This window comes from Ipomoea nil, unplaced genomic scaffold (genome assembly GCF_001879475.1).
Source record: "Ipomoea nil cultivar Tokyo-kokei standard unplaced genomic scaffold, Asagao_1.1 scaffold2845, whole genome shotgun sequence".
NCBI classification, from domain to species: domain Eukaryota; kingdom Viridiplantae; phylum Streptophyta; class Magnoliopsida; order Solanales; family Convolvulaceae; genus Ipomoea; species Ipomoea nil.
In genome coordinates this window covers 5,551,160-5,577,711 of record NW_017619273.1, presented here as the reverse complement: position 1 = coordinate 5,577,711, position 26,552 = coordinate 5,551,160, and the positions used below count along the sequence as shown (strand labels likewise).

The window sequence follows — 26,552 nt, the reverse complement described above, 5'->3', positions numbered from 1 at the left end:
CAAGTGGAAGTCCAACCCGGGTACATTTGCTTACCAAAAAATTATATATAGATACTTAATTTATATTTGAAGAATATATTTACCTAATTTACTTTATATACAGTAATAAGTATGTCTACACATAAATGAATAATATATAATATATAATTTCAATATTTTGATAATTAATTAAATTAAAAAAATTAGGATATTATATAAATGCGGCTAAGTTTTGGGGGGAAATTTATATGGTTTTTATAATAATAATATTATTATTATTATAATTATTTTTATTTTATTATGCTTACATTATTTCATAAGATTTTTATTATATTTGAACAATAATATTTTCAATTATATTATAGAATATAATACCATACATAATATTACCAATTATGTAATATAACAATTAATAGATTTTATTTAATTTCCATTTGGCATTTACTTACCAAATAAACTTTACTACAAAAGTTTTGGGGGAAAAATTTGTTAGGAGGATTTTACTTTTATATATATATATATATATATATATATATATATATATATATATAGATTATTATTATTATTATTATTATTATTATTATTATTATTATTATTATTATTATTATTATGGCGCCTCTTCTTCTTCTTCTTCTTCTTCTTCTTCTTCTTCTTCTTCTTCTTCTTCTTCTTCTTCTTCTTCTTCTTCTTCTTCTTCTTCTTCTTCTTATTATTATTATTATTATTATTATTATTATTATTATTATTATTATTTCTTAAGTTCATTATTTTTATTATTAATAATTCTGGCGCCTCTTCTTCTTCTTATTTTATTATTATTATTATTTCTTAAGTTTATTATTTTTTATTATTAATAATTATGGCGCCTCTTATTATTATTATTATTATTATTATTATTATTTATTAAGTTTATTATTTTTATTATTAATAATTCTGGCGCCTCTTCTTCTTCTTATTGTTGTTATTATTATTATTATTATTATTATTATTATTATTATTATTATTATTATTATATGGAATGATTGTATTTTATAAAATAAAAAATTAGAGAAATGAAAAACTAGAGGAATGGAGAAATGGAAAACTGGAAGAATGGAGAAGAAAAACTGGAGAAATGGAGAAATGAAAAATTGGAAATCTCTAATCCTTTGAAATTCAAATAAGAAGAAATCAATTGCACAACCGACTGGAAGATGACACAACAAAACCAGAAGTTGAGGAAGAAGACGGCTAAGGTATGTAGACCAAAGTATGGGTTTTTTGGTATTTGGTGAGATTTTATTACACTTAATGTCTTTATACTACGGTGTTTGGTAGAATTGTGTTAATTGGATATAGTGAAGGCGTGGTAGGATATATGATGTTGATGTAGTGTGGTCCTGTTGCGAATAATATGTTTATGATGTTGATGTAGTGTGGTCTTGATGTGAATATTATATGTTTATGATTTTGATATAGTGGGGTCCTGCTATGCTACTTTTTGTTGAATATGTGTGTATAAAGTGTGGTCATGCACTTTTGCTAGGCTAGTTTTTATCAATTTGTTGTGTATAAAGTGATAAAGTGTGGTCTTTGCTTTTATGTTTAATAAAATGTGCATTGAATATGTTTTTTGCTAGGATGGATGAATTTGCGAATTTAATAATTCACCATGGTGGTAATTTCATGCAAAACCCTAGGCTCTAATATTTGAATGGTGAGACTAAGGTAGTGTGTGTTGACCCGGACTTAATATGTTATCCCCATTTAGTCAAGTATATATCAAACCCGGACTAAGATAATTTCGTACAAAACGGGTGCAAAACGGGCAATGTACAGACGAGTCCTAACACAACACAACTACAAGAAACACATAAACTAGTACCGATATAAGTTATTAACTTATTGATAACTTGTGTAAAATAGGGATAAAATGATTTTCTCAAAATCTAAAAGTGCATTTACTAATCAGGATTCAGAGAAATGAAAAATTAAAGAAAAGATAACAGAGAAAATAAAATATATTTTATTGTACATTTCTCTAATTTGAAAAAAATAATAATAAAAAATTAAAAATTTGAAGTAAACATAATCTCATTTTTTTTTCGTATATTGTATATTTGTAATTGTATATCCATGTATGATTCTTCCAAATAAATAATTTCCGCATGTTTCGGTTCCCTAAGGATTTCATATTCTTACATGTAAGCATATGGGCTTTATGAATTATGAGATATGCTTAATTCCCCATCCCCTTTCATAGGGAGCAAAATGACCATATTTTCTGGGAGGGAACATAGCCAAGTTGGTCAAGTTATTAACTTGGTAACTACAAGATTTTAAGTTCGACTCGCAGTGAAAACAACCTATATTGGCCTTCTCGGGTTGAGCCGGTCAACTATAAGTCCAAAAGGACCATATTTTGACTGCACAATAATCAGTTGCAATGGAAGTCAGAGCTGAGAACTCAAAAGCAGTTTGATAGCATTTGGATTCATAGAGATTATCTGTATTGCCAATTTGTACAGATGACACAACATATGCAGAGAAATATTAGTTTTGCAGCCAAATACTATGCCCGGTTCATAAAAAGTAAACTTAATGCAATTGTATTGGATGTATTGATGCATAATGTAAGCTCAAATATATAAAATCTCATAATTCAATCCTTTATAATGACAAGACATCAATTTCACCAAACAAGGCACCAAATTGGAGATTACCATTTTCAACAAGTAATCTGTGTTTATCCATGGGCGTTACAGCCAATCAGAAGGCGGTGGCAATAGTTCATACAGCTGAGAAAAAATCCACTTTCACCAGAAGAACCATTTCTTTCTGGTGGGGGAATTTCCGGTTGGCTCATCCTCCTTTCTACTCTCCATTCCCTGCTTCAGAGACTCTAGCCTTTTCCTGTACAAGGACAAATCTAAATAAACACAGTAAACAGAATCTAGAGAAAGCGTAGACCACAATCTATTAGGGTAAGTGAATGTGGTAATCAATCCATCAATGCATATACAATGTTGATGTAACAATCAGTTAGTGTACTTGGTATCTGTAAGGCGACCGTGGAGACTCCACCTCTGTCGAAATCCTTCCATGCCTTCAACTCCACTTGCCAATATTAAACGTCTACAATAGGAAAACAAAAGATTTATTTGTATGGCCAAGATAAGAACGATGACTCAGTATCAAATAACAAGAGTCCAGCCCAGAAGGTACACAATTCTATGATAAAACCACTACAAGCATAAATATATAGAATTCCATTCTGTGCATCAAGAACCCTAGCAGTTTATATTCATATAGGGACTTTTTTCCATACTCTATATCAAGTTCTCTCCCCCAAGTATATTTTTCATCCTCGGGGGTTGGGACCTTCCAAAAAAAGAGGATAGGATGAGCATATTGAGCAATGTATGCATATCTTTCAGGTCAAATCTCTTAATACCACCAAGAAGCATGATCTAAAATAGTAAAATATAATACTTTAAAAGACCAAGAGAACAGACACTTGCCGAGATTTAAACCATTCAAAAGTATATTAGTCATTTTTTCCCTGAAGAAATTACTACTAATCTTGTTTCCAAGATGTTAAAGAAAAAACAGAACACTACAGGTAAGGAAGTTTTGGTGTAAATACAAAGAAAATAAAATTTCCATTCATTTATAACATCAGGAAAATTTCTGTCAAAACCAAATTCAGTAATGTACATGTACTGAGCTTATCTAATGCTCTATTAATTGTCAATTTATGGCCATATTATAATTCTGTGCACAAAATGAGTTCCTCAAGTGACATATACATGTCTCTTCTTTTTTCTTTTTTCTTTTTGCTTCGGTTTTTTACTTGGTTAAAGTTCAATATTATAGCTTAAGAACTAGAGGTAGTATACACAAAATGATAAATAATAAGATTCATAACCCATTCCACTTTCCAGTTTAAAGTACCTATCCAGTGATGTGACTTCTGATTCTAGCTGGGCAGCTCGTTCTTTTGCAAGATCTAAAGGCATTGACAACCCTAATTTATGCTCACTATCTTGAATCCGTCGTCTGAGCTCCTTATCCTACATCACAGAAATTTCACATCAAACCACTAAAAAGCACATTAGTTATTCAAGATCTAATGATCATCATTAAAAAAATGTAAGAATTTAATATCAATCAAACAATTGGACAAACTAAAATAAATACATGCATTATCTTCCTCACCCTTTTCTCTGCACATTGTTGATACAAGATAATCTCGTCTTGACAGAATGGTTCGATTTCATTGATTTGTAAGCCTATAACAGAGACGCGTTAATGAGCCAAATTAGATGTGAAATAAGCTGTTGAATTAAGCTTCATAATAGGAGTTGCTTACATAGGAAAAGATTCCTTAAGATTCCATCACACATTTCAACACCTTCAAGGACATGGGATGCAATCTCTGGAGGAACGATTGGCGATGGAGGGCCCATCATTAGGTCATCACCCACCAAAATAGTTTCCTCCATAGTTGGCTCGGCATCAACTATATGATCAAAAGGCATAACAAATAGGATATGTCAAACCATGATAATCCACAATGCTACACATTCACTACATAATATACTACTAAGCCAAAACATATAATTCAATTTGCTGATAAAGGATCTCTTCTCCCTTTTCTCAAACAGAGAGTTTCTGGGTAATGCACATTCATTATGGGCCATGAAGAAATTAAAAAGTTATAAAAAATGAAAGCTTTATACAGGCACGACTTCAATAAATGTAATGAATACCAACTATGATTACTCTTTTGCATTGCAAAATTCCTGCAGTGCGGACATTATTATGGTAGATTATGCAAAGCAAGTTGTCATGAAGAAATAAACAAGAGGCTGGGAATGACGAACCATCCATGGTGGCTAACTAGTAGTCTTCTAATACAGCACCAGGTGTTTGATGATATGCCTCAAAGAAGAGCTGAAGTGAATTCCAACCGACCTTCTGCCAAAGCAGCGGAACAAGAGTGAGAGGGAGATTGTTAACTCTGAAGGCCGAAGCAGTACCTGAGATGCCCCGGAGGCCGGAGGGTGGGGCGGCAGCGATGGCAGCGAAGTACAAAATTGGAAAACAAATATTGGGAAAATGATATTTTATTTTAATCCTTAATACTCACACTACTACTAAGGGGAGACAATGATTCTCCACTTATGTTTCAATGTTGTGGGTCCAATTTTTTCACATCACCTTATAATCTCTTTTCTTAGGGCTCGTTTGGTTCGCTGGAAAATATTTGAAGGGAAATGGAATTGAAATTCCATGGAAAATAAATTCCAAGAAAATAGATTCCATTTTTTGGTTGGTGGAAAAGAAATTACTGGGAATATGAATTCCATTGTTTGGTTGAGTTTGAAATGGTAAGGAATAATGTGTATAATGACAAATATAACCCTACACAACAATAATAATATAATAATAATAAGAGTAATTAATAAAGAATGGTGAGGGTAAAATTGACATATTAGTTTTCCATGGAAAACCTTTTCCATGAAAAACAAAATACCTAACAAAAGCTAGGAATTTGTTTTCCTTATACTCAAGAAAAACTTTTTCCAATAGAAAATGTTTTCCATCCAACCAAACAACATAAAACATCATTTTCCTTCACTTTTAGGAAAACATTTTCCATGGAAAATGTTTTCCATCCAACCAAACACCCCCTTATTTTTTCTTTCTCACATTTTTTCCATTTTCTTCTCATTTTATAGGCCATACTCCTTCTCATTCTTACACGTCATTTATTATTTTATTTATTTTTCTATATTTAATCATTTCAACTTTATAATTATAATTTTAGTTTTAAATAAAAATAAATTGAAATAGTGAAATAAAAAAATTGAATTATAAAATATAATTTCATTAACTAATCAAAATATAAATTCATAAATTGAAATAGTTTATGAAACAAATAAGATTTCATAACATACAAGATTTTAAATGCCAAATATAACAACAATTAATATAGAGTAAATTGCAATTTTGGTCTTGTAACTATTTGAGTCTTGTTAATTGTAATTCACGATTTTCAAAACGGTTAATTTAGTACTTTAATTATTCAATTTTTATCAACTTTGATCACTCCGGCTAAAACTCACTGGAAAATTTTAATAGTTCAAATAGTAAGGGTATTTTTGTCTTTTTGCATCACTTTTTATTTCTCCCCCATTTCTTCGCCAGAGAAGCTGCAAATTCGCAGGAAAGAAGATAGCCGGAGAATAAGAAGCTGCTTTAACTAGTCCAGCTCGTCGGCATTTCCCATGAACAAAACCTCATAACTTGCTACGTCGGTTGCTCCCGAAAACGGTATCGAATATCAGTTGCATAAACTAAGAAGAAAGTACTCGCTCCAAATTGGTGTCGAGAATACGAGATAAAAGGCGTGTGAGGTCCGTCAACATCCATTTGGGACACCAGAACTTGCCATTGTAAATCTTATTGTACATGACCATCATAATCAGATTGTTGAATGGTAGGAATCTAGTGGGGAGCAAGTAGAGAACGACTCCACGCGACCATACATCGACTTTGGCTCCGTCGTAGCCTTTCTTTGACAAAATCTCCGGGGCGATGTAGGTCGGCGTTCCGCAAAGCGTGTGGGGTCCGTCATAGCGGATTTGATCGGCGACGACGCTTAAATCCGAGACTTTGAAGTCCGTTATCGTCGAGGAGGAGATTCTCTCCCATTGACCACATACATCATCTCCTTATTCTCCGACTGTCCTCTTTCCGATGAAGAAATAAACTACGGTGGCTGCGGCGTGTTGGTCAAAGAAGTGGGTGGCGACGGGTATGAAGTTCTGGTCGCTGTCGTGGTGCCTTGTTAGTTGGAGATGGCAGAGCAATGGTGTCTTGTTGGTCGGAGATGGCGAATATATACAAAAAGACAAAATTGCCCCTTAGATATAAGATTAATTGGCTAATTAAAATTTTCCGGTGAGATTTGGCCGACAATTTGTCCGGACTGATCAAAATTGTTAAAGATTGAATAGTTAAGGACTTAAGGTACTAAATTAACAATTTTAAAAGTTGTGAATTGCCATTAACAATACCCTAATACTCACAAGATCAAAATTGAATTATTTACTCATTTATATAATTAAAAGTTTTTAAAATAAATTAAAATTGAGATATGAAAAATAAAATTAAAAACAAAATTAACAAACATCCTCAATTGCTCTGTGTGTGTATATATATATATATATATATATATATATATATATATATATATATATATATATATAATCTTAAAGATTGGAATGCCAAAATTGATTCTTAAGTACTCATATTAAGATAGTTCATATAGGATTAGCCAATACAGAGCCGGCCCAGGGGCAAGGGCCCATAAACACCCCCCCCCCCCCCCCAACATACACACACACACACACACACACACACACACACACACACACACACACATATATATATATATATATATATATATATATATATATATATATATATATATATATATATATATATATATATATAATTATTTTTAAATACAAACCCCCTTTAAAATACAAACTCCCCTTAAACTACAAACTGTGTGCATGTAAGTATGTTAATGTGTGCACGAGCTAATATCATATATTGTTGGCAGTGTGCTCAGTGTGCTTGTAAGTATGTTAATGCGTGCACGAGCTTTGATGGATGGTTGTGATTTTTTCTCCTACGTGTTGTGTGCATGTAAGTATGTTAATTTGTGCATGAGCTTTGATGGATGGTTGTGATTTTTCCTCCTACGTGCTGTGTGCATGTAAGTATGTTAATGTGTGCACGAGCTAATCTCAGAAATTGTTGGCAGGGCGCCATGTGTGCATATAAGTATGTTAATGTGTGCACAAGCTCAAGTTTGAAGTTTAAGGAGGGTTTGTATTTAAATGCAACCCTCTATATATATATATATATTACTTTTTTTTTTCTATAGAGAGAACAATCTCTTCCGAGAAAGCAAAAAAAAAAAAAAAAAAAAAAAAAAAACTCTCTTCCCTTGCTCAGGTGTTTAACTTTTACACTTAAAAAAAAAAAAAAAAACTATTATAATCTACCCATAGAATTAATTTCACTTTTGGTCCCACGACTTTTGATGTTCTATCACTTTCGGTGCACAACTTTAAAATTTTTTAATTTTGGTGCCTAACTTTGTTATTTTTATCAATTTTGGTCCTTTCGGCCAAATTGACAGCGAAATGTTGTTGGATTTTATATTGTTAGGGGTAAAATCGTCATCCCAAGGAAACATCTTCAATATCTAAACAAAATCACCGTAAATCATATCTATAGGTGTTTGATGATGAGAATAATGGGGAAGATGGGCAGAAACCAGATAGATCTATGGGATTTATAGTTTCGACCATTGGCAAACTCTTCTTTTCCTCTTAATATGATTTTTCTTTTGTTTAAATATTGAAGATCTTTCCATGGGATGACGATTTTGCCCCTAAAATATAAAATCTGAAAATATTTTACCATCAATTTGGCTAGAAGGACCTAAACTGATAAAAATAACAAAGTTAGGCACCAAAATTGAAAAAATTTAAAGTTGTGCACCAAAAGTGATAAGAACTCAAAAGTCGTGGGACCAAAAGTGAAATTAATTCTCTACCCATATAATCCATGTGTCTATCACAAAATGCATTAAGACTTGAGTATTATAAGGGTGATTTTTTTATTTTTTATTTTTTGAAAATAAAGAAGCTAATTCATTAACCATAGGCTGAAACGTTTACAATAATGATGACGTCAAACATTCCTTACATTCAGACATATAAACAACTTTCCTAGCAATATTACAGAAAACTTGATTCGCAAAGTGTTTCGCAAATTTGAAGCTGAATTCTTTCGAGGAACTTAAAGCTTCTTTAATGATTTGGTCAAACGTACCCAAGACTAATACTGGTCGAATAATATTGCACACCACCTGAGTATCTATATCTGTTGGGCGTTGGCCGAGTTCAGTCCCTGCTCGATTCGAGACGTGGCGTTGTGGCTTACTATGGAGAGATGTGGTTAAATGGTTAATGTCCACCTACTTATCACCAATTGGTTTTAAGTATGATATGACAACCAGGTATCATAGAACTCTGTGGTTAAGTGTGCTTGACTTCCAGCAATTCCGGGATGGGTGATGGAAGAAACTCGTCAAAACAACGAGAGGAATAACACAGAAACTACAAACAAAATTAAACCAGTAAAACAAGTAAAAGATGGCAGCAGGGGGAGATGATTAGACGCCGTTTCTGTGATTCTCTTGCTTCAAAGATGGCTGCAGGGGGAAACGATTAGACGCCGTTTCCGTGATTCTCTTGCTTCACGGAGACAGACGATTATAAGGGTGAAATTAGTTGAAAGAAAATGTATATCATAATAGTAATAAACGCTTTTATAACGGTTTCTAAACTAAGCATCTATACAAGTAGCAATGTTACTTTTTAAGTTAATAACAAGAGTGGTACAGTTGTATTTATTAATTTACAAATAACTACTTTTGACTGACAGTGCAGACAACTAGAAAATAATAAGACAAGAAGATAATTTTATGTTAATGTTCAATTATTCACACATTTAAGCCTCGTGCATTTATAGCGTATTAAGATAACAGAGTTAGTTATGATAAATAAGTTACAGTTATGATACGATGGTTAAACTACATTTCAATTGTAACTTTTTTTTTTCTTTTGAAAGGTAAAGTTGTAGCTTTTATTAAAATAAATGTTCAATACAATTAGGAATCATAGATAGCCAACACAAAGGACCAGACTGTGAACGGGTAGCTTTAGCAAGAGTATGAGCATACTTGTTCGCTGATCTCGGAATAAAGCGAATAGACACTGATTCAAAGTGTCGTTTTAGAATCCGGCACTCCTCCAAAATACATCCTGCATATGAATGGTCACGTATTCACGTACCACACTATCAAACTAGCTGGTTACCATATGACAATATGAAAAAATAACCACGTTATTCTCTCATCTTTTTTTTTAACCCAAGATAGTGCTTCTTTCACCGCCATAGCTTCAGCAAGTAAGACATCATTTAAACATCTTATATTATCATTTTTTTGCTGCCACATAATTACCTGCTCCAGTAGTCATATAAACTCCAAAGAAAGCCTTACCCTCCTCCGCAAAAACTGCCGCATCTACATATAGGAACTTCGCATTTGGCAGTGTGTGTAAATCATTCGCCACAGGAGGAATTACGAGATGGCCTGACACCTGATATGCCGTGATTTCCTCCCAAACTTCAAGCACTCTGAATATTTCCAGTTTTACCGTATCTGGACGCCACATCTCATTAGTCCAAATCAACGCATTACGGTGCTTCAACACAACCCAGCAAATAGCTAAGCATCGGCTAGCCATCAGAACATTCGCCGCTGCCAACCATCTGGACATGCAACCAACAAATATATTTTACATAAGTTTATATTTCAAATAATACCCTTCACATAAGGTGTGTTTAGCACAATAAAAAATTATACATCTAAATTATCTACTGCTTTACAAATTACAATGTCAAAAAATTTACGATGCCAATCGTGTTTCCTCCACCAAGTACAACCCAAAAACTTGTGCGGATTATACAAAGCATAATGAAGACATTGTGTGAACAATGTTCACATTACAAACCCAACATTTTGATCACACTTTATAATTTTTATAATTTACATAAATAAAAAAAAAATTGTGGGAATCTTTAAATTTCATTTTCTACATAAACTTTTAATAAAATTAGAGTTTGGCACCGGTGTTGAATCAAGTTCGAACCTAAGTGCGGCTGAGCTAACGACAGTACAAATTCGCTTCCTTGCTTCGGTTTTGGTAGTTTAGCGGTCGACCTCTGTGTAGTAGACTAAGAATAGTAGGCGGTTGAGGAGGAAAGCAAATGTTCCGATCGACGAGTTCCGGCTCTAGTAACGGCTACCACTACGACGGCGATGGCGGCCACCATGTGACCGGCCGCCGTGGGCGAAGGTTGAGCCGCGGCAGATCACGCGCACATGGAAATGGTAACGGTAGCGTCGAGAGTGGGGCTAGGGTTTCTCATTGGCAGCAGCAGGATGAGGGAGAGAAGCCTACCCCTCCTTGTACGGACTTCGACAAGGCCTACTTTCACTCCTATGCTCACGTTGGCATTCATGAAGAGATGATTAAGGTGAGGTTATCTCTGCTCTCTATCTCTCTCTATATATATGTAATGCTGTTATACGCTCGCCTTTAATTGGAATTGATTTTTCAAATTCTTGTCGTAGCTTTGATATTGGCTTCATACTTTCATGGTCGATTGAGTGTGTTTGTTTTGAACTATTTTTCTTTTGCATTAATGGAGATTGCTTATTTTCAAATTCATCCTCCCACTTCAAACCAAAATAATTCTTCCACAAAAAAGTTGCAAAACTTTACAATGAAATGATCCTCCAGAAAATAAGACCAAGAAGTCACCACCACGAGTATGTATACATGTATAATATGTTTGTGAGACTGTGTTTGTACTTACCTTGAATTACACAGGACCGCGCACGTACAGAGGGTTATAGGAATGCAATATTTCAGCATCAAAATTACATCGCTGGAAAAGTAAGATTAAGCATAAGTGGTTTATTTTTACATTTCAAAGTTTTTGTACTCTTGCCTGTTTTAATTATACAGTTTGGTGGGATATATGATGACCACTAATTATCATTTTGGTTTAGTATGTCTACAACTGTTTCTGTAAACATTTAATCTCTCCGTGCATTCTATTTCAATTGCTGGGTTAGAAGTGTTTGTTGTATATCTTTTCCCAGTAGAATTTCTGCTTTTGCTTATGCTATCTAGTTTTGAATAAAATTTTCAGGTTGTAGTTGATGTTGGTTGTGGCACAGGTATTCTCTCTATATTTTGCGCTCAGGCTGGTGCAAGGCGGGTAAGACTTTGTATAGTTACTTTTATAAGCTGATCAAATGATTCATACTTTGCAATTTAGATGACTGTTCAGCCTATCAACTAGATAAGCAGCTTGTCGTTGCTTTTCTGCGTTAAAGAAATGCGTTTATATTTGCACCTAAGGAAATCTAGGAGGAAGTGCTCCGGGTACATGCATGCATTCCCATGATTGGGATTACACCTAAAAAATTCCTTGCTTGTAGGACTTGGGAGCTTCTTAAATTGTTTATACTTGTATTAATTGTAGAAAAATTGTAAATTCTAAACAACTTTTCTGATTCATTAGTGGCCTCTTTATATATATATATATATATATATATATATATATATATATATATATATATATATATATATATATATATTGTGCATCACTAAACACTTCTGACTGCAGTAGAATCCTACCCGCCTCTTTGTCTATATACTGAATGTACCAACTCTTCTGAGTTTCATGTTTGTTAATACTCGTCATATTTGGCTTCTTTTTGTTGAAATCCTCCCAATCAACAATCCTTCTCTTTTCTTCCTTCTCTGGTGGTGGGAATCTTGGGAGATAGTGCACCACTTCAAATTCTTTGTCCTCCCCAACTTTTATATGATGAGATAAAGGGAACTTTGTGCATCAGCCCCTGATTTGTTGATATTGGATGTTGAAATGACCACTTTCAAGTTTCAACCATAAAATATTATCTGAACTCTGAAGTGAGATTTGTGAACATTGAACTTTGGTGCATCTATTACTATATTAAAGTGAAGCTTTATTTAAAGTCACATAGCAGCATCCCTTACTAAAATCGGTGATTTTCCAAATTACCCTTGTTCTTCATAATAATTGTGACCTGTTATGGTTGACTGACTAATTTAAACACTATGGGTTGTCCTTGTTAGATTATGCATTTTCCATGCTAGACATTTGTAATTTGTTTACAGATCCTTGTCTTCTTGCGGAATAGAAAATTCATCTTTTTATTCAACTATTTTTAGAGTCATTTGTTTCCCTTAATCACTCAAATGCATGAATCTACTATTGTTTTTCCCAGGTATATGCAGTAGATGCCAGTGATATAGCAGTACAGGTAAATTTTCTTTCTAGTATCCAAAGTATGTTTGGATTTTCCCTGTCCAGTTGGCTGTCCACTGTGCAAACATAAAAGATGAATCAGTTTCCTTGTACTATCCTTTCCTGTACATCTTTTGTTTAAAATGGTTTTTTTTTTTTTTTTTTTTTTTTTTTTTTTTTTTTTTTTTTTATAAGCCTATTGTTTCCTGTATGTTTAATAAGATTGGTTGAGAAAGTCAAGAAATGCACTACAAAATATGGTAGCCTCTCTGCATTGTCAAAAGAACACAATACTGGTTTAATTTGAAAAAATGCATTTATAAATTATAAAGATAGAAGTTGTGCTTATAGAATAAAGGATTTTGAAAAGTTATACTTGAATATGAACAAATAATATAGACAAGGGTATTGTTTGCTTGTTTTTGGTCATGAACACAGACACAAAAAGATAAGTAAGATAGAGGACACAAGACATGGGGACATGATTATAATTCTCATATATAGGGTGAAGAATGTTCACCACAACAGAGTACTCAATGAAGAGAATTTTACAAAATATTTTAGTCTTATGAAGTAAATTAAATCATGGGATAGATTTTATGGCTTTATCTACTTGAATTTGACCTCAAATTTAATTAACACTTAAAATATTTCTCCAAATCTTTCCTGGTTAAGAGTACACATTTTCCACATAAAACTAAAGCGAACAATGGGACATGAAATTTGTCATGCCTTGACACATAACCCCATCACCTTGCCTCCTGGGTGTCTATGTTTGGCACTAATATGACAAGAACATACATGGCCTTGAATGTCCATCCTTTCTAGATCCTTGAATTACTATAATAATTGCAGAAGTTACTAATAACTTGGCTTCTAACTTCTAAGACATGCATAACAAATACAGTAGGTGAACATGAAATGCCATAATTCTATACTAGAGTACCAATTCTATACCCTGGAAAATTGATTAATTAGGACTTAATTGCTAACCAATCTTAAAGTAACACCCAAGTATGGACCTTAGTAACATTATGGTGCTATATATATATATATATAATAATTATATATATATATATATATATATATATATATATATATATATATATTTCTAATTTTCATTTGCATTTATGAAGAATTTATTTTTTTACCTAAATTTAGTTAGTAAAATGAAAATTATACATACATGTTCTGCATATTTTACTCCATATTTACCTATTCAGTTCATTCTGAACTATCAAGCATTTGGATAAATGTATGAATGTCTGTGCTCATATTCTGTTATGTAATAACTAATAAGCCTATATCTAATTTGATTGATTTAGTTCTATCTGGAATAGGTCCTGATTGAATTAAAGCATGCCCCATTTTTTATTTAGTAAAGAATTCTTCTCTACTGTGTACTTTTCAAATTCCCTTTAACCTCCTCCTTTTATATTTTATTTATTTATTTTTTCACCCAGTTTTCTATTCCTTTACATTTCTTTTATACATAGAATAGATTCTATAGACTATAAAAATAGACTATAAAAATTCCTAAAGTCATAAAAAATGCAGAATGAATAATGAATATAGTAAAATTCTTACGAATAGGGCCTTCTCCTTTTATATTTTATTTATTTATTTTTTCACCCAGTTTTCTATTCCTTTACATTTAATAGCATCAACAAAATTAAAAAAAAAAAAAACATTATCCTGTAAATGTAACAGAAATCTCACCCCATTTTAATCTTCTTTTGAATGACTCATCAGGCAAATGAGGTTGTGAAAGCTAATAACTTATCTGACACAATTATTGTGCTGCATGGGAGGGTTGAGGTATGGATTACTCAATGTGTTAATTGCTGCTATCCTTTGGAAAGAGTTTTGCAGCTATTTTGTTTATGTTATTTTTTACTTTTAGGATATGAGTTTATTTACTATCTAGCTACATTAGCAGGCATCTAGAAATTTTAAGTTATTCATGCATTGCAAAGAAACTGCTTTCTGAATTCTGACACTTGGATAATAAAATATCTTTCTATTTTGTGAAGGAGTCTTTATGCAATTCCTTGTAGTATTTGCCTATTTGGTCATCAGTGTTGTCATGCGTTGACTTAAAAAATAATAATATTAGACATAATGTACTTGAATGTTCCATTTTCTGTTCTGGTATTTGCGGAAACACTGAAGTTTTGAAGGGATCAAGACCCATTTGCTAGTTAAATACCCTGAGTCTTAAAATTTTTTAGTGTCAAGGGAGGGCCATTACTGGCATATTCCTTACTTTACTAGCCAATTTGTTCCTTTTGATAGATGGTTGCGGACTTTGTATTTGATCATTTTCATTCTGTAATTTTAGCCACATTTGATTGTATAATTTTAGCTGCGCTAAGGTTATTGCAGGATGTTGAAATAGATGAAGAGGTTGATGTTATAGTTTCAGAGTGGATGGGTTACATGCTTCTCTACGAGGTGCTTTTACAAACATGCAGATGTTATATATATATTCATAATTCACTGTTAGTTCTATATTTTGCTATGTTCTTCTTTTGCGGTTTCAATACTCTATATGTATCTCTCATATCAAATGGGGTTTTTGCTTGTCTTCTCTTTTAGAGCATGCTGGGGAGTGTCATCACTGCTAGAGATCGCTGGCTGAAACCAGGTGGTCTTATTCTTCCATCAAATGCAACGGTATTCATACTGATTTCTCATTTTTTGTTCTTTATTTTTCCCATCTATTCATCTGTATATTATACAATTATAGAATGCTTACTTTTTAATTTTAGAGATATTCCTTGGCTTTGTATGAGCATATTCCACTTTGTGGTTATTGGAGTATTTGTGAAATTGTGCATTACATACCACAACCGTAATCATAATATTGTAGTTGCTCTCAGTTCTATGAAGAACATTAGTGTATTTTTATAGGCCAGAAGTGTATCTTTTGATGGTCGGTCATCATTTAGATAGGACATTTTAAAGTGCATATTGCCAGGAGGGGTGGTTTGAGAACATGGCGAAAACTTTTGCTATTGGCCATGATTGCATTTAATTAGTTATGACCATAGGACTTGGGATCTGTAACGACTGTAAGTATATGATAATAAGTGCTCTAATTCACTTTTTCACGAAATATTTGATTCTTATTACATACCTATCTCTCTGCAGTTGTATATGGCACCTGTTACACATCCTGATAGATACAATGCAAGCATAGACTTTTGGCGCAATGTCTATGGGATAGACAGTGAGTATATGCAGTAAGATTCATATGCAGTTTGTTCTTTTGAGCATGCATTTTCTGGATGCCATGACTCTTTAATTGATTGAGCTCTGTCCCAAACTTAACAGAGCTCCTCCTTCTGAATGTTATACACTTACACATCTCCTTCTGGATGCCATGACTCTTTAATTAATTCATATGCAGTTTGTTCTTTTTTGAGGAAAACTGTCTCTGTTTGTTTGGTATAGACATTTTGGCATCTCTTTTTCTGTTTATATGTAGTTTTCATTATGATTTTTTTGCAGTGTCTGCTATAATGCCATTAGCAAAACAGTGTGCATTTGAAGAGCCATCTGTGGAGACAATAAATGGTGAAAATGTCTTGACATGGCCACATGTGGTGAGTATGCTCCGCTCAATTCTTTTTGTGTTCATTGTGTTTGAAAGTTTGCATAATTCCTAATGTTTTGGCAATTTTAGGAAAACATTTGCCTATTAAAGTTAGTCTGAAGAATTATGTGGATTTGTAGCACTATAACCTGTAAATTTGCGGAGGCATTCTCCACTGAATCTTTGTTGACATCTATTTATCTTGGGTTTTATTCACGCACTATTTATGTAATTAGGTTCACACTTTATTCTTTTAAATCTTTATCAGCCTTATTATTTTCTGTAAAAGCATTCACCTTTTTATGGAATAAAAAACAATTTAACTAAAGCAAATCTTATTATCATAATTATACCATCTAAATTTTCAGCTCTCTAGAATCTGTATGAATACTGAACAATATTGTTGATGCATGTTTTCAATGTAAAGTTTTTATACCTCTTAACTTTTCATTATTGTTATGAATGAAGAAATAAAATGTGCCTCTGTGTATTGTGTCAAGATTGGTGGGAAGACTGGGAACCTTACCTATTGGAAGAGTTAAAAGGCATGTTTGGTACTGGTAGTCTCGTGTTGAAGCGGACTGTAGATCCATGACGCATGGACATGTTAGCTTATATATCTGAGGCATTTCTTCAGACAGCTGCAGTTTTGTGAATTTTTACACCTAGCTGATGTGCAATAATCAAATGGGTTACTTATTTTCAATCCAGTTTTCCATGAAAGGACTAAACACAGATCAACTCATTTCATCAGAGAAATAAGCAATATCTGAGGATAGTATTTAGCAGATTTATTAGTTTCTTAAGGATATTGAACTGGTGATATGGACTGATAATAACTATGGGACTTATGACCTTCATGTAGATAGATGTGAAATCAAGATTGCTTATGACAGTTCAAATTTGCACCAGTGTGATGTGGCCTGAGTTGGTGGGGAGCGGGTAGACTATTATGGAAGTAGTGGTGCAGTAATTTTAGCCTGTAAAGGCTGTATGGTTCATAAAATAAAATAATGTAGTACTCACTACTCAATAATGATTATTGAGGATCATGGAAAGAGTGGGTTTTAAGGTAATGGGTTCATGAATTTTTTTAGACTAATATATATCCTAACCCATTTCACTCATTAATTAAATGGGTGATTAATGGATAGCCCATTTAATATAGAATATATTTAGGATTTTAGGCACAACCTGCCCATCAAGCACCTCTACTGCATGCCCTAGCTCAAAGGGAAGTGTATAATCTCAAGTCCATAACATATTATTATGTTATAATTTTATAAAGGGATAATGTTATACATCATTTTTATAGTATTTTCAGAATGGTGTAAGAATTTATTCTAGATCATTTTGTCTGTTGATGATTTGATGTTCTCATATTTCAACCCTATTTACAGTGAGTGGAGGAGAAATGTTACAGTCATTGTTAACTATTTATTAACTGTCTACTCTGCTCCATATTTGGCATAGAATTGCTAAACTACTGGGCTATCCAAATTCTAACGTAAGAGAAAGCATCTCTTGCTGCAATGATGTTATTTGGAGCTGACATATTATGCTAAGACTGCCAGAACCATTATTATAAATTTATTTGGCTTTAATTCCTTCATAAACTTTATGAACCAGTTTGCAGGTGTTCACCTACTGACTTTTGCTTCTAATTGCACTACTGTAATATTAACCATAGTTTTATTTTCAACTTAATGCCAGGTAAAGCATGTAGACTGTTATACAGTGACAATTCATGAGCTAGAATGTGTCAACACAAGTTTCAGCTTTAAGTCAATGATGCGAGGTATTATTCCGATGTCTTTCTGAGTTTTTCCTCCATAACTCATAAGTCATACCAATTTATTGAACACCATCTTCCAGTCTTCATTAGTTTTTTCCATACTTATTATTCTTAATTCTGTTTCATCCAGCACCATTTCATGGGTTTGCTTTCTGGTTTGATGTGGAGTTCAGTGGCCCTGCAATATTTCCATCTAACATCGAAGCGCCTTCATCATTTGTTGAGCATTCTAATAGTCACAACACTGATGACAAACAGAGAAAGAAGCGTGCGAATCCCAATGATGCCCTTGTGCTGTCTACTGCACCTGAGGATCCCCCAACACATTGGCAACAGGTGCTTCATTTACTAATTACTCATGTTAACTTCTTATACTGTGAATGTAAACAATTGTACAGACGTGATTCAAGTCTTTGCATGTTAATCATAAGAGTTTTCTCCCAAAATGGTCCCTCGACTATCGCTCATTCTCAATTTTGCATTTCAACTTTTAATTGCACCCAATGTGGTCCCTTGACTTTTAAAAACTCCCCCAAATTGGTCCTCCGTTAGAAATTCTGTCTATTGAGTGTTAAAATGAATGGCATTTTCGTCCATTTACAAATTAATGCCTAATATACTCTGAAAAATAGTCGAGGGATCATTTTGGGAAAAACTCATTTATTTATTTCATTTTTGTTTATTTCCATTTTTTTAAGCCTATCAAATTAGAATTTTTATACATCTTTTTCTTACAAATATAAATAGTTAAAATCCACAATCACATCTCAAAAGTTTAAACCTTCTCTACAATTTTTTTCCTTCTGTCTATCCCTATCAAGTTTTACAATAAGTTTCGTAACTTTCATAAATACTCATATACTTTTTATTTTTATCTTTTTATGTTCATATATATATATATATATAAAATCATACTAAAAGTTCAATAGACAATCAATCACTATGTATTACATTAAATATTATTTTTATAGTTAAAATAACATTATTATTTTTTTTACGTACTTTGGTAAACAATTTTAACTTTCAAATTTAAGTTTATTAATATTCATATATTTTCTAAGATTTTGTCTTTGACCGAGAAGTGACACGTACTTCTCAGTTTCAAGAAGTGCTAGAAGCATAGCGATTGATTGTAAAAATAATAATTTTATTTTCAAAGGCATAGTGACCGAGAAGTGAAGCGTACATTTTGGGTGTCTAAACTAATAAAAATAGTAATGTTATTTTCAGTGGTAAAAATAATTTTTTTTTTTGAATGCTACTGACTCTATTACATTGTAGTATCTGTTTAAACATATTTTCTCAACCTAATGAAGCACACATAGTTAATAATATTTAATATGATACATAGTGATTGATTGTCTATTGAAGTTTTAGTGTGTGTGTGAACATAAAAAGTATACGAGTATTATATTTTAGACATAAGGAAAAAAATTGTAGAAAAAGTTTAAAATTTTGAGGTTTGATTGTGTTTTAACTATTTATATTTGTAAGAAAAAAATGTATAGAAATTCTAATTTGATAGTCTTAAAAAATGGAAATAAACAAAAATGAAATAAATAAATGAGTTTTTCCCAAAATGATCCCTCGACTATTCCCAAAATGGTCCCTCGACTATTTTTTAGAGTATATTAGGCATATAATAGGTAAATGGACGAAAATGCCCTTCATTTTAACCCTCAATAGACGGAATTTCTAACGGAGGACCAATTTGGGGGAGTTTTTAAAAGTCAAGGGACCACATTGAGTGCAATTAAAAGTCGAAATGCAAAATTGAGAATGAGCGATAGTCGAGGTACCATTTCGGGAAAAACTCTAATTCATAATCATGAGCTTTAAGGGCTATTGTTGTTTACGTCCCAGAATTTACGGGAAGCTGGGAACATGAATCATGCTTACGATCTTTCTGTTGTACCATTTTTCTGAATGCGACTTGTGCATGACTTGCATTTCATGTAGATTTTTACATTTGCAGTTGATTTGAAATAAAAAATGTAAGATTTTTGTAAATTTTCTTTTAACCCTCTTCTGCAAGCACAAAGTGGGAAAACATCTGATTCTAGCTGTTCAAATGTGGAAAAAATGTGCCCCACATGCTTCTTGCTGACTTTTGCAGACATTGATCTACTTCTACGATCCAATCGACGTTGAGCAAGATCAAGTTATCGAAGGCTCTCTAGAATTGTCCCAAAGCAAAGAAAACGCTAGGTTCATGAATATTCATCTGAAGTATTCGTAAGTTGAAGTTGAATGCTTGCTTTTACCATTTCCAATATCTAGCTTCTTTGTGTCTCTGGTTTGTCATGGAACCTTAAATTCATTTCCATTTTGATTCCTGCAGAGCGGATGGACGATTATTTGTTAAAGAATCAGTGATGCGATGAGTGCCAACCTAGGGTTTCTATTCGTAGATCTGTGCAAAATGTTTCTGCTGATTCTGCTCATGGATTATAGAGACCTTTTACTGCACCGGAGGAATGGATAAACAGCATTTTCACCGTCAGTTGGCAGTTTTTTCCCCTCAATGTCGGAACTGTAAGCTGTTAACAGTAAGTGTATTATTGTGTTGCGAGAATGTGTACTTTTCTTGAATATACTCAGGATAGATGTAGGATTCTAATGAACAATAAGTATTCACTATATATTGGCTTCTTTTGGTAATTATTACTCATTTGAGTTAATACCAGTTGGGTCCCTCGACTATTCCAATGTTCATCATTCATAGAGAACAGCTTATAATTTTGTGCAATTAATCATAATCATATATGCATGAAAACTCTGAATAAACATGTGAAAAGTGCTCTGTGTGCATGCATGCAGATTTCATAGAGGAGTATAGTTAAAAACATGTACACCAAAAAGGGGCATAACTGCCTAAGAAAAAGGATTGTTAATTACTAGGAACCCATTAGAATGACACACAACTACACAAGTGGATACAGGGAAATAAAACCACTCATTCTTAAAAGCTTATCTCTTCAACAAATGAGTTAACATTAGAGCAACCACATTTGTGGTTTTTTCAGAGGTTTTGAAAGAATAAAGTCAAGGGGAGGCTTTTTCACAAATGAGAAAGTTGTTTTCCTTTTTTTGTTTTTTTGTTTTGTTTTTTTTGTTTTTTTTGTTTTTTTGTTTTTTTTGTTTTTGGAGCTTTTATTATTGCAAAAAATATTTTTTCAAGTTTGGAAAGAATTACGCGTGGGACCTCATTTGAAAAAACCACATTTTTACCATATTTTTTACCTACGCGATCCTTCTCATTTGAATATATAAGTATAAATATAAATATAAATATAAATATAAATATAAAAATATATATATATATATATATATATATATAAATATATATATATATAAATATATATATATATATAAATATATATATATATATATATATATATATATATATATATATATATATATATATATATATATATATATATATATATATATATATATATATATATATATATATATATATATATATATATATATATATATATAGATGAAGGTTCAAGTGCGGCGGTGCTGTTAGGTGTGGCGGTGCAGTCAATTGTAGGCCATTAGATTAGATAAATTCAATGAATCATATTCGTTAGGGCTTTTTCAATATTTTCGCGCACGTTCTCACTCTACGCGAACTGCAAGGTGCAAGGCTAAAGTCGTCACTGGGCACTAGAAGAGGGCAAATCATAGTGTTGTGTGTTTTATGTTCGTTATTGGTGCATTATTAATCTTACTCGGGTGTATTTGTAGATTCGTGTTGGTGCCTTCCCATGCGGTAAGTGCGACCGCACTAATAGTTATACAAATATACACCATCCATGTTAGAAAATGCACACCAAAAAAACATGCACAAATTCGGTACGCATCACCCGAACACACCATTAAGTATGAATAAAAGCACCACACAGTGTTCAAAAATACACCATTGGGGTGGTGAGTTATATGGTGTATTTTTTGAGTGTGTTGTGTGTTATTTTGGTGTATTTGTGCATTTCATTGTTGTGCTTTTCCTAACACTATTAGTGTCTTTTGTTAACACTGTTGGTGTATTTTGTTAAACGACCGATATAAATGACCACTATAATTACCATAATACCCCCCCCCCCACTTACCAAGACGCGCTTAAATCTTCAAATCTTCAGAAATTAGCCGCTGCCGTCAGATTAAGCAAAATGGACGATGCTGATATGACCGCACCGCCGCACCTAAGGACCCTGCCGCATATGAGCCTTATATATATATATATATATATATATATATATATATATATATATATATATATATATATATATATATATATATATATATATATATATATATAAAACTTTAAATTTTATTTTTGATATAGTTGAAATTGTTTTAAAATAATTATTTTGAATTAACATATTGAAACAACTTATTAACCAATAATTTATGTAATATAAAAAATTTCAAATATTTAGGTAATATGAATTATTTTATTTTTAATATTTTAAAAATGGGTTTGTATAATTTGAGCTTTTATTTTCATTCGAGGCTGGAACCCTAGACCTTCCACAAAAGGAAGCAACTTTAAAAATTTTTAACTGAGGTTTGCACGAAACCGGGAGAAAATGCCCCACACCAATGCATCTTATAATTGATATGTGCTCTACAATAGGGCCAACACTCACAATCTTCTATATCAAACTTCCACCCACAAATTGGCATTTATTAAGAGAAACCTTTCCAAGACGGAGGAGATTTACACTACCAAACTGATCTTTCTTCAAGTTACACTTGTGTAAATCCAGAACCACAAGTGTATTGATAACTAAAAACTTCTTTAGGAATAAAATACAAAACCTCAGAAGGGGATAAATTGAAAAGATCTACCAATTTGAAGCCTTAGGTTGAAAACAATCATCTTCATAACAAGATCTAACCAACTATGCAGATTTGGTGTCAATCTCTCAATATTAGGGAAACATATACTTAGGCTGAAATTTTGTATAGAAGCCTTCTAACTGGGCATTGACCTATGCAAATATCAATATGATCCAAGAAGAAAATTCAGCTAGGATAAGAAAGCCAAATTTCACACAAATGCTTGGATAGAATATAAGTATGACAATATCTTTGAACAGAAGAAAGGAAAGAATATATGAATAAGCGGGTCAGGCAACATTAGGAAATAGTCCATCATTTTTCTTCTTCAGGTATAGGTATCAGATCTTTCTTTTTATTTTTTACCTGCAAATATCTCTCAAGTTTTCAAAGAAAAGGTTTATAATGCTGCAGAGTGCAATGTTGCGTCCAATTGCTAATTTTGTTTAACTAATGTAGTCCTATAAGGAACTTGGTTATCACTCAATTATAAAAGACAACAATCACCTTATGAAGTTGGTCTCTCTTGAAACGATGGAAATAAAAAAGGGCTCTGCCTTTGAAAATATTTTTGAAGTGTAGATCCAGAATATTCAAACATCATGCTGGAATTATCTTGCATAAAAGGAGGTGATATATGGTACAAGATTCGGTAACATCATATTTTTCTTTTCTCTAGAATATGGTAAATATGTTAGATGTGAGAAACATTCTCATTTCATTAGGAGAAACACGCATTGTTCAGATGCTTGAGGATTCAGAAGTTATAATGCGACCTCATGATGTTTTTTCATTTCCTCCATTCAAAGATATTGTCCGTACTTCTACCCTATCCAAGCATTGGTATGAAATTGGGCTCTCTTACCACAGTGCTGAACTTCATTTTAAGTTCTGTATGTGTGATTGGGGAAACTTCTTGGATCGTATTGAAATTTAGGTCAATGTCTGGTTAGGAAAGCTTCTATACAAAATTTCAGCCTAAGTATTTATTTTCCTAATATTGAGAGATTGACACCAAATCTGGACAGTTGGTTAGATCTTGCTACAAAGAAGAATGTTTCCAAGCTAAGACTTTGGATTGGTAGATCTTTCTAATTTATCCTCACTTCTAAGGTTTTGTATTTTATTCCCAAAGAAGTCTTAGTTGCCAATACACTCGTGCTTTTGGATTTACATCAGTGTAACTTGAAGGAAGATCAGCTTGGTAGTGTAAATCTTTCCCATATTGAGAAACTTTCTCTTAATAAATGTCAATTTGTGGGTAGAAGTGTGAGAGTGTTTGCCCTATTGTAGAGCACAATTATAAGATGCATTGGTGTGGGGCATTTTCTCTCTGTTTCGTGCAAAACTCAGTAGTTCTGATACAAATCTAAAAATTGATAGCTCTAATATATATTAAGAGCTATTAATTTTTAGATTTGTATCAGAGCTACCCACATATTCTAGTATTAGAGCTATCAATGTATCAGCTAAATAGAAAATTCAGTAAATTCCCCTCCATTCTTAATAGTTGCACTCGAAATCTTGACATCTCTTGATCGCCCCTGGCTTAACTTCAACACATCAATGCAACGGAATTTAGACAACGTACATTCCACTTGCTTCACCATACCACGATCCAATTTCAGTTTTTTTTCACATTAAACAAAGTCGACATGTAAATAGAACATGTTGTTGAACTGCTACATGAAAACTTGTGAAGATTCGGCATTGATTTCAATTTTCTTTAGCTCGTTGCACTGGTAGACTTTAAAATTCTTTAGCAGATGTTTGTATGAAATAGAGAGCAAATGTCCCATACCAATGCAGCTTCTAACTGATATGTACTATACAATGGGACAAGTCCTCATAATCTACTGTACCAAACCATCCCCACGAATTGGCATTTACTAAGAGACAACTTCCCAATACGGGGGAGATTTACTCTCCCAATCCGATCTTCTTCCAAGTTGCATTGATGCAAATCCATAACTAGAAGTGTATTCCCAACTAACACTTCCTTGGGAATAGAATACACAACTTCAGATGGGGGAATAAGGTCAATTAATCTACCAATCCTAAGCCTTAACTTGGAAACATTCCTCTTCATGGCCATATCTAACCAACTGTTCAACTTTGGTGTCAATCTTTCAATTTCAGGAAAACATACACTTAAGTTGAAATTTCATATAGAAACCTTCCTAGCTAGGCATTGATTTATGCAACTTTCCATATGATCCAAGAACTTCTTCCGATGACTAAACTTTCCATGGCATATGCGAGTATCAACGTGAATTCTTTTCGTTAGAACTTGAAGGGCAATCTCTTATCAAAAGGGTGAAAAATATTTTAATTGAAAATTTTAACAAGTCAACCAATTTTAATTCCACTTTCAGTTTCACCCTCCTCGCTAAACGTCAAATGCATTGGTGTGTCGCATTTTCTCTCTGTTTCTTGCAAAGCTCAGTGGCTCTGATACATTGGTAGCTTTGATACAAATCTAAAAATTGATAGCTCTGATACAAATCTAAAAATTGATAGCTCTGATATCTATTAAGAGCTATCAATTTTTAGATTTGTATTTGAGCTACTCACATATTCTAGTATCAGAGCTACCCAAATAGATTTGTATCAATTAAAATAAAATACCTGTGTATTAAAAATAATAATAATAATAAAATACCTGTGTGATGCTGGATTGTACGGAGGTGGAGATGGAGACTGTGTGAGAGAGGTCGCAACAGAGAGACGACCGAAATGACGAGTTGTTGCGACACAGAGGGAGAGCCCGCAACAGAGACCACCGGAATGGCGACTGGTCGCGACAAAGGGAGATGCTGCAACAGAGACGTCCGGAATGGTGACTTGTCGCGACAGAGGGAGATGCCGCAACAGGGATGATCGGACGGAATGACGAGTTGTCGAAACAGCGAAGAAGAAAATCAAGAAATGACAGTGGGTCTAGGCCGCATGCACTTTAGTGTCAATTAGTATGGTTTATGAGGAAATAGTTGTCTTGAGAATTTAGAAGTTTAGGGGGGTTTAAGGAGAATACGGGATAGTATGGAATTTTATTTTATTTTATTATTTAAAAGTAAGAGATAGAAAAAATAATAAAATTTATAATTAATTAAAAGACTTGAATTAAATAACCAAGACTATGTGGTCTAATGGTACCCGGGTTGGACTTCCATTTGGAAGGTTATGAGTTTGAGCCTCAGTGGAGGCGTTATTGGTTCTTTGTGTTTCAGTAGGACTACAATGTAATAGGGCCAGTAACATTCAAAAAAAAAATAACAAAAATAAAGAGTTTTTGCATTTTTAGTCACAACTATGGTGTCATTACCAACT

The 26,552-nt window shown here is 32.9% G+C and overlaps 2 protein-coding genes across 2 annotated transcripts; one reads left to right on the top strand and one right to left on the bottom strand.

Annotated features, from left to right (window-relative positions):
* Positions 1-2,544: 2,544 nt before the first annotated feature.
* LOC109159752 lies at positions 2,545-5,171 on the bottom strand. The gene is made up of 6 exons (XM_019307868.1): positions 4,845-5,171; positions 4,331-4,480; positions 4,177-4,250; positions 3,913-4,031; positions 3,010-3,093; positions 2,545-2,871 (listed from the first exon to the last, which is right to left on the bottom strand). Exons 1-6 carry the CDS (start codon positions 4,849-4,851, stop codon positions 2,775-2,777), a joined length of 531 nt encoding a protein of 176 aa, XP_019163413.1. The 5' UTR covers positions 4,852-5,171; the 3' UTR covers positions 2,545-2,774.
* Positions 5,172-10,711: 5,540 nt separating this feature from the next.
* On the top strand, positions 10,712-21,072 carry LOC109160327 (probable protein arginine N-methyltransferase 6). Its single transcript, XM_019308650.1, has 13 exons — positions 10,712-11,151; positions 11,508-11,573; positions 11,833-11,901; positions 12,959-12,994; positions 14,731-14,796; positions 15,364-15,432; positions 15,577-15,654; positions 16,132-16,210; positions 16,492-16,586; positions 18,290-18,374; positions 18,502-18,707; positions 20,488-20,606; positions 20,713-21,072. Exons 1-13 carry the CDS (start codon positions 10,882-10,884, stop codon positions 20,753-20,755), a joined length of 1,281 nt encoding a protein of 426 aa, XP_019164195.1. The 5' UTR covers positions 10,712-10,881; the 3' UTR covers positions 20,756-21,072.
* Positions 21,073-26,552: the final 5,480 nt, after the last annotated feature.

Coding starts and splice junctions, on each gene's coding strand:
- LOC109159752 (XM_019307868.1), bottom strand. Junction 3,094..3,912: donor GAAGTCACATCACTGGATAG/GTACTTTAAACT, acceptor TTCCTATTGTAG/ACGTTTAATATTGGCAAGTG. Junction 2,872..3,009: donor GGTCGCCTTACAGATACCAA/GTACACTAACTG, acceptor GTCCTTGTACAG/GAAAAGGCTAGAGTCTCTGA.
- LOC109160327 (XM_019308650.1), top strand. CDS start 10,882: ATGTTCCGATCGACGAGTTCCGGCTCTAGTAACGGCTACCACTACGAC. Junction 11,152..11,507: donor TTCATGAAGAGATGATTAAG/GTGAGGTTATCT, acceptor TGAATTACACAG/GACCGCGCACGTACAGAGGG. Junction 20,607..20,712: donor AATATTCATCTGAAGTATTC/GTAAGTTGAAGT, acceptor TGATTCCTGCAG/AGCGGATGGACGATTATTTG.